Source organism: Osmerus eperlanus, chromosome 8 (assembly GCF_963692335.1).
Source record: "Osmerus eperlanus chromosome 8, fOsmEpe2.1, whole genome shotgun sequence".
Classification (NCBI taxonomy): Eukaryota; Metazoa; Chordata; class Actinopteri; order Osmeriformes; family Osmeridae; genus Osmerus; species Osmerus eperlanus.
In genome coordinates, this window is record NC_085025.1 from 11,321,947 (window position 1) to 11,330,935 (window position 8,989).

At 44.8% G+C, this 8,989-nt stretch overlaps 1 protein-coding gene across 1 annotated transcript in view; it reads right to left on the reverse strand.

The window, feature by feature from the left end:
* Window positions 1-2,444, reverse strand: part of map7b (microtubule-associated protein 7b) — a 15,415-nt gene extending 12,971 nt beyond the window's left edge. Inside the window, 1 exon segment of the mRNA XM_062468111.1 lies at window positions 2,399-2,444. Coding sequence (XP_062324095.1) covers window positions 2,399-2,444 — 46 coding nt within the window.
* Window positions 2,445-8,989: the final 6,545 nt, after the last annotated feature.

Genomic DNA, 8,989 nt, shown 5'->3' on the forward strand with positions numbered 1-8,989 from the left:
TGCAGCCAACAGTGAGGATAGTTTGTTTGCCGTCTGTACGTACTGTATATGCCATTCCTTCATTCCATTTAAAGGGCCAGTGGCTCATTTGCATTTCCTCTTTGTACGTGGGGTCTTTCTCTCATTGGCTACTTGAAGTAGTCTTTAGGAAAGGGCTCTGCTACAGGGTAGAGGGCATTAAACCAGACCTATGGACATGGTATAGACTACTGGAGTGGACATGCAGAAGTGTGCGCGCACACACACACACACACACACACAGCTGCTGATGCTGCTTTCGTGCTGCCGCAACATGGTCACCTGAGAGAGTGACTGAGGGGCAGGAAGAGCTAGAGAGAGGGAGAGCTAGAAAGAGAGAGGGAGAGCTAGAGAGAGGGAGAGCTAGAAAGAGAGAGGGAGAGGGAGAGCTAGAGAGAGGGAGAGCTAGAAAGAGACAGGGAGAGCTAGAAAGAGAGGGAGAGCTAGAAAGAGAGAGGGAGAGCTAGAGAGAGGGAGAGCTAGAAAGAGAGAGGGAGAGCTAGAGAGAGGGAGAGCTAGAAAGAGAGAGGGAGAGGGAGAGCTAGAGAGAGGGAGAGCTAGAAAGAGACAGGGAGAGCTAGAAAGAGAGGGAGAGCTAGAAAGAGAGAGGGAGAGCTAGAGAGAGGGAGAGCTAGAAAGAGAGAGGAGAGCTAGAGAGAGGGAGAGCTAGAAAGAGAGAGGGAGAGATATAGTGGGAGGATACTTATGGAGATATTGCTGAGGTCTCAAGTTTGATTTGGCACAAGGACAAGAGTGGCTGAGTTATGGATCAGACCTATTGACATTCTCTCTCTCTGTCTCTCTGTCTCTCTGTCTCTCTGTCTCTCTGTCTCTCTGTCTCTCTGTCTCTCTGTCTCTCTGTCTCTCTCTCTCTCTCTCTCTCTCTCTCTCTCTCTCTCTCTCTCTCTCTCTCTCTCTCTCTCTCTCTCTCTCTCTCTCTCTCACACACACACACACACACACACACTATAAAAGTACAACAACATACACACTCTCTGTTTACATGTATTTCCAGTTTCACCAACCTAAACACACAGAGATCAAACAATATGTGCAGCCATGGTGGGTTCCAACATGTTCCGAGATGTTTGACTGCAGCCATGCAGAGCTTATAGGCAATGCACTAGCTGGCAGCCATTTTGGCTCAGAAACAAGTTATAGTTTAGGTCTTTGAATTTTATCATACAAACATGCCTGTTAACCTTCATAAACTTCCCAACGTCTAATTTTATCAAGACTCTTTGCGTAAGGTGGCCCACTTAGGCTTTACACTGATTGAGGGGTTGTGATGTGTGGGATATGTGATAAGACTGTGTGCAGGTCAGTGTTGTACTGTGACTTGAAAGTTCAAGACATTCTACTGGTGTGTGTGTGTGTGTGTGTGTGTGTGTGTGTGTGTGTGTGTGTGTGTGTGTGTGTGTGTGCGCGCGCATGTGCACATCATCCTTTCTTTCCTTTTTAAGGATAATCCTAAATGCTTATTGTTGTTGCATGTATCTTCCCTGCTATGCTATTTGCATATAAGACACACACACCTTTAGTTCATAAGGGTTAGCAATCTGATCTTTGTCCCCCTGCAGCTCAGGGTAGCACTGTAACCCTACACTTACTCTTTAACCACACACCCTCCCTGGCACAGTGGACCATTCACCACTCCTCACAACTAAGATTGCATTCTTTCACACAACCGCGAAACAGCCTTTCAATCATAAAATTAACTGTATTTTACAGTTATAAATGTGTATAAAAAATCGTATTAGATTGAACATAGGTTATTTACACAGGTGGGTGACAATCTCCGCTAGGCCCATAGTCTGCACAGAAATGATATGGAATATGCAAATCGCCGATTGTTCCAATTCAAACTACAAATGTCATTTTCAATGTTCACTTTTGTTACGGCCACGTCAATACACAAATGTATGTCATTTGGATTCAAACTAGGCCTATGTCAAATGACAGACACGTAACACCTGTCACTATATAATTATTTCCGTCTTTCCTTTCGCATCAGATCATCAGGAATTCACCTGTCAAGCGCTCTGGGAATTCTAGGGAATTCTGTTAGGCGATGTTCACGCTCAACAGGTAGACTAACAGGCTACCCAGATCTCAACACACATAATATTTAGGGAAATATAAAGATAAAGAACAGTAAAGCCACAATTAGTTTCATCAACTGGTTCAGAGACTATCAGGTTGATAGTTAATCCCATTCCCGTGACCGGCCAGAGCTGCTTCCAATCGCTTTCATTCCCGTCCAAACTAAAACGCCAGTGTTGAACAAGTGAAGGCTCGTCGTAAATTATGACACCTAATCTTAGTTTACACTTTTAACTCAAAGTTCCTAAAGTAAACTTTGATGTCGAGAAGTGCTCACCTTGGGACTCGGCCGGAGATGCGTCGTTGCCATCCTGGTCCGCCATTTCTCCTGACGTCAGCTGAGAGGGATTAATCGTGCAACCGAGACACGTATGGTAACCGGATGGTAACCGGGTACCGGGAAAATGTCCCCCCTCGCGGACAGGTGGGGGACAACACAAACACACATTCTCTCTCTCTCTCTCTTTATCTTCCTATCTTTCTCTCTTCCTCTCTTTCTGTCTTCCTCCCTCTCTCTCTCGTTATTATAGCATTTCTTAGATTGTCAATGTTTTGAAGAGGCTCTTTATTATTGTACAGTAAATACTATGTAAAAAATTTCTAAATGAAACCAAAACTAGTCAGGGAGTCAGGTGGCTGAGCGGTGAGGGAATCGGGCTAGTAATCCGAAGGTTTCCAGTTCGATTCCCGGTCATGCGAACTGACGTTGTGTCCTTGGGCAAGGCACTTCACCCTACTTGCCTCGGGGGAATGTCCCTGTACTTACTGTAAGTCGCTCTGGATAAGAGCGTCATGTAAATGTAAAACTAAGGCTGATGTGTGGATGTCCTGATAGAATAGCATGAGCAGATCAAGTGGTTAAAATAAAGTGTATACTGACATCTACTGGTGTCTTGTGAATGCAGGTTATTGCTGAAAATGGTTGACATTGGTCAATGGATAAATATTGATATTAACCTTATACCTTCACAATGTCTGTAAAATGTTTCTTCTAAAATCAAGCCTTGTTTTGTTAACTATAGAGTCAGCATAGACCATTCAAGTTGTCTACAGAAATACGGTTTTGGTGTGCATAACATAGGCCTACATAGATTAAATATGTCTCAAAAATGTCTCAAACATAGCAACTAGAAGAGTATTAACATACTTTTAGGTCAAATTCACTACCTGCGTTTTCAATGGAATTGACGGTAAAAACACTTTCCCACCAGCAGAGGGGGATACAATGACATTACTCCAACACTTCTGATTCACAGAACAATTCTTTGTTCATAGGTCCTCTGAATTTGTCTTAACCCTTGTGTTATCTTCGGGTCATTCTGACCCATCAGTCATTGTGACCCACCGTCGTATTGTGACAAATTTACCTCATACAAAAACAAAGTGAAGCATTTTCTTTTAACTGTCGGGCTGTCTCAGACCCCCCACATTGGAATGGTTAAAAGAAAATAATTTGTATTTGTTTTTGTATTGGGTAAAATTGGGTAAACACAACGATGGTTCGTTATGAACCTTTGGGTCATGTGACCCGAAGGCAGCACGAGGGTTAACACCAGAACACTTCGATATTCAAATTGTGTGTACCCTAAGTAAATGTGATAAACACTCGTTGCATACACATCTTTGGACTCAACCATTGGAAATATATTAAATAAAGTCTGTGTTTTAAGGTGCGCGGAGTTTGTGTTTGAAGAAAGATGACAGACGTATGCCCATATCTCAGCATTCAGACTTTCAGAAGGAGATTTCTGAAAGAGACAGAACACCAACTGAAATACCACAGTAGTATTTAAATAGGGGATTTTGTATTCATGCATAAATGTCAATCTTAATCTCTATGCATATCATATGCTGGTATTATTCACTACTGTACAGGCTTACCCCCAGACCCCCGTAGACTGTTCTCTGATTGGAGAGAAGAGAATGGTTGCCTGGGCAACGAGCTGTTTTGGCATTCCCCCTGGAAAGCTGGGAGGAGTCAAGGTGCTGTCTGTCATGACAAGTGGATGCATTAGAGCAGCTGTCTGACATAGAGGAGCAGACACTTTAAGTCCAGGTACATGAGCAACACAAACATGTCCATTGCACACACATTCACACACATTGTCATTAGTGCTTTAGTCATTATAGACATGGGAGAGAATGGAGTAAAAGATGAAAGAAGGAGAGGAAAGAATAAGAGAGTGGAAGAAACAGGTTGCTTGTGCGCTCTGTCTTCTATGTCTCTCTCCGTCTGTCTCTCGCACACTCTTTCACTTTCTGCTTTGTTCCTTTCCACCTCTTCTCTTGTTTTGGCTTATTCTCTCCATCTATGTCTGTCTGTCTGTCTGTCTGTCTGTCTGACTGTCTGACTGTCTGACCGTCTGTCTGACTCTGTCTGTGTCTGTCTGTCTGTCTGTCTGACTGTGTCTGTCTGACTGTCTGACTGTGTCTGTCTGTCTGTCTGTCTTACTGTCTGAGTCTATCGGTTGGTCTGTTTGCCTGCTTGTCTGTCTGTGCTGGATGTGTGTCCATGTTGGGGAGAGTAGTGTGGAGAGGGGGTTTAGGGGTCAGGAGGTATATCAGTAGACCCCCCCTCTGGGCTTCTTATCTGCTCCCCGTGACTCTAATTGGCTCCCAAGAGGATATGGGTTCCTCTGTTGTGGAGCAATGCCTTGAAGTCTCTTCAATAAAACTCACAACACTAGCAGCAAACACACACACACACACACACACACACATACATGCCCTTGAGGGAAATAAAGAGGCAGATATAAAGATAGGAGATGAGAAGGAGATGTCGATGGGGCTGGAACCTTTCCTCTACTGTAAAATCACTCCCACATTCTGACCAACAGACACACAAGCACAGATCCAGACAGGCACACACATCACTGCTGAATTGTTTATCAATCCGATACGAGTGATATGGGCTTGACCTCTGTGCTGTTTGGTTTGATATGAATGTGTTCCCAGTCCAATGGGATGTGTGATGTGGCATATTCCCTGAGAGCTGATTCATGTAGAAATGAAGTTCCTGGAGACCACAAATCAAATACATCATGTAGAGGGACAGGAATACAGAGGATGTACAGATGGAGGAAGGAAGTGATTGGTTTGGGTTTGTGTGTGTGTGTGTGACATCAGCACAGCGTGGGAGGTTTAGATTAGTTTTCAGATTAAGATGGGGCTTTAGCGGATGGTATTTTTGGAGCAATAATCTGGGTGAAATCCAGGCAAACGTTGTATTTTTATAACGAGAATGTCTGGAAAGAATGTTGTGTCTGTGTGTATGGAACCCCAGCTGTGTCTTTCTAACTGTCATTGAACCTCATTCCAGTACAAAAATAACAGTGAACATAGTGAAGTGTCTTCTTATCACACAGAAACATTACTCAAGATGTCTAACTTCAAGTAAACCTGTTGTCACAATAACTAGCTAGTTCAAACGAAGCCTGTGTCTTGGTTTTCCGTTCAAAGTGCATTTATAAATACTGGTAATGTGTGTATACAGATGTGGATCCATTTCAAATGAATATGCAGGATGGTCTTCTGTCATTGGCCATGATAGATGTCCTATCATTGACAGTGTTGTTGTTTTTGCCACCACGTACAGCAGCAGTGATGTAGTCAGTCTGTTGTTTTCATTCTAATCTTGTTTATCCTGTAAGGGGTGAATCACTGGAGACAGATGGTATTATGGTGCCTCCTCTCACCCCTCTGTGCCTACAGCCCTCCCCCCCGGCACGTCTACATTCAAAGCCCCTTCCTCCTTCTTCTCTTTCTCTCTCTCTGTCTCTCTCACACGTCTGACAGACACACACAAATACATAAGAGCAACCTTTCTGGTCAGGTCATGACCCATCCTGCCATCCTCCCTCCCTCCCTCCCACACACACACCCACACGCAAATACACCATCCCTCACTCACTCACTCACTCACTCACATGTCATCCCCATTGTATTATTTACACTAATCTGTCTAAGCTGATATCAAAACGATGCCTTTATACGACAACACGTCAGCTGTGCAGCCGAGTGTCCGGGGCAGCCTGCTGTCTGTCGGCCAATCAGATCCATAGCAGGAAATGGGGGGAAATAGGGAGTCAGGTGGCTGAGCGGTGAGGGAGTCGGGCTAGTAATCTGAAGGTTGCCAGTTCGATTCCCGGCCGTGCCAATGACGTTGTGTCCTTGGGCAAGGCACTTCACCCTACTTGCCTCGGGGAGAATGTCCCTGTACTTACTGTAAGTCGCTCTGGATAAGAGCGTCTGCTAAATGACTAAATGTAAATGCAGGGAGAGCCAATGGCAGTAGGCATTCGCACTTAACACGTGATGGTTATGCGAGGCCCGGCATAAATACATGAAATAAGCAGTTCCAAAGCTCCACAACTAACCCCTCAGCAGTAGTAGTAATAGTAGAGAGCAGGTCGTCCACAGCAGGAGGAGGAAGCGGAACACCGTCTGGAGAGGGAGTGAAGAACGTTGAGTGTGTCCAGCGGAGTGGAAGTAAAGAATTTCCCAGGAGACTTACTGTCGCCACACACACACACGCATGCAGGCAGATTTACTCGTGTGTCGAGTGGGGTGTGTGTGCTATACACTGCACGTCTCATTAAGGAAGCTGAGCGGGATGGAAAATACAGTTTAAGCAATATTCAAACCATCTTGATATGAAATCAATCTAACCTTGTGATCGTGCACATCTGGGAACACACAATTGACGTTGCGGAAGTGTGTAGAAGTGGTAGTAGTATTCCTCAAGAGTGGCTTGGGAAGGAGCAGAACTGGGTTAATGGGAACACTTTAAATATTCAACATACATACATACACACACACAGACACACACACACACAGCTTGAACACAGCATTTTAGTCTTGTTTTTTTTTACATTTAGTCTTTTTTTTACACAGCACAGCATCATCTCGCACACGCTACACAAAATGCGCACCGTGCACTCACCAAACACACACTTAAAAGCAAACGTGCACACACAAACACGCACATATTCTCTGTACTTTTCTGGTGAAGAGGAACGTCAGACACATCTGAAGTGTGTTGGTCAGCACAGTGGGGCACCGCAGAGGTAGCTGCATTGTTGGTCCTGTAGTCTTATTTCAGACACATGCTGGATGCATGATCGTGGACATCTGGAAATCCTTTACCCACAATGCCACAGTTTCTCCCCAACAGTGAAAGCAAAGCAGATCTACAGCCTCGGCGAGGAATCACTAAAAGATCACTGTTGTTTTCTCTTTGAGCGCTCTCCATCTTTCTCTCTTTCACGCGTACATGCACACAAACCCACATATTCAATGTTTCTTTCGCACAAATCGCTCTGTCTCTCGAGTATCTCTGTCTCTCGCTTCCTCTTTCTCCTGTATGGATCTCCATCTCACCTCCTTCCTTTCCGTCTGCATCTCGAATGCCCATGTTCTGTTACTCTATCCATCGCATGCGTTTTCTTTTTGGATTGTCATTCTACCCCCTCCTCGCCCTATCTTTTTCTCTCTCTCTCTTCCTCTCCCTCTCTTCCCTGTCTCTCCCTCCGTCTCTTTCCTCTGTCCCCCGCTTTATCTCTCTGTCTACCCCCCTCCCTCCCTCTCTCGGTCTGATGGACAGACAGCGCAGTAACTCTGTCTCCATGTGAATGACTGAGCCTGGCAGAGGAGCGTGAACGTCCTAGCGTTTGACTGATGTTGTGATTTGCTTGCAGGGCTGCTAGGGAGACGTATACGGAGCAAGGAATGCAAGGAATGTGAAATGGGGAGACATTATTGGTGGAGTACAGTCCCTGTCATCTCATTTTACCTCATTACCTCCATGCCTCTAAGAGGGGGCAGAAAAATACGGGTAGAAAGGGAGAGGGGGGAGGAGGAAAATGATGAGCACAGTGTTTATAATTGATGAGTGTTTTTAATTAAGAAGATAAAACGGAGAGGGGGATGGGATGAAATAATAAAAAATGTACCATGTTGCCGACATTTTTTAGACAGCAGCGTTAATTTATTTTATACAACCTAATCAATTGTTACAACTTGTATAACACATAGGTAACAAAGAATAGTCATGACCCTGTAAAAACCCTATCGGGATCCGACAGGTTCTGATTTTCCATAGTCTTTGGTGGCTACCTAACTAGTTCATCAATCCTCATCATTGTAGCGACAGGGATCACTTATGTTGGGTCTTCATTGGCTCGTTCTAGGCTCCTCCGGTGCGCGCATCTCTGAATCCCCTGAATGTGTCTGATCGAGCCGACCGCCTGCGCAGGCGGGTTGATGGGGACGTTCCCTGTTGGCTATTCTCCTCACATTCACCTTGCAGTCCCAATTATTCAAGCCGGCATGAGCGCGCTCCCCGGCAGCCCAGCCGGAGAAAGTGGGTCAGTGGAATTTAAAGGTACAACAACACTTATTTCTCCTCTTATACAAAGCACTCCAGCGTAATTGCGCGCCTGCAGTGAAAGCAAGGAGGTTATTGGGTGTGCTCAAGCCTTCGGCGAGAGCACAACCTTTGTTCTCTCACATATTGGGTGTGCTCAAGCCTTCGGTGAGAGCACAACATTTGTTCTCTCACATATATATTATTATTATTTTTATTTCTTTTTGCCCCCCTAAAACTCAATATTTGGCCTACATAGACAACGTAAGTGTCAAAAGTTTCGTCTTGGTAGCGATTGAGTTGCTTCTATTGGAATTTACGTTCCGTTGCATGGTTTAGGCTGAAGTTAAGTTTTTGTGGCGAAAAGTGAAGCTAACGGTGGCTAATTTTCTAGCCACAGTCACTGACGTTACTAACGTCACTACGTCACGAAAACACGCGTGACTACCTTTGGCAGAACATTCGTTTAGCATCTGTTAACTTGGGGGATAGCTAGGCTAACTA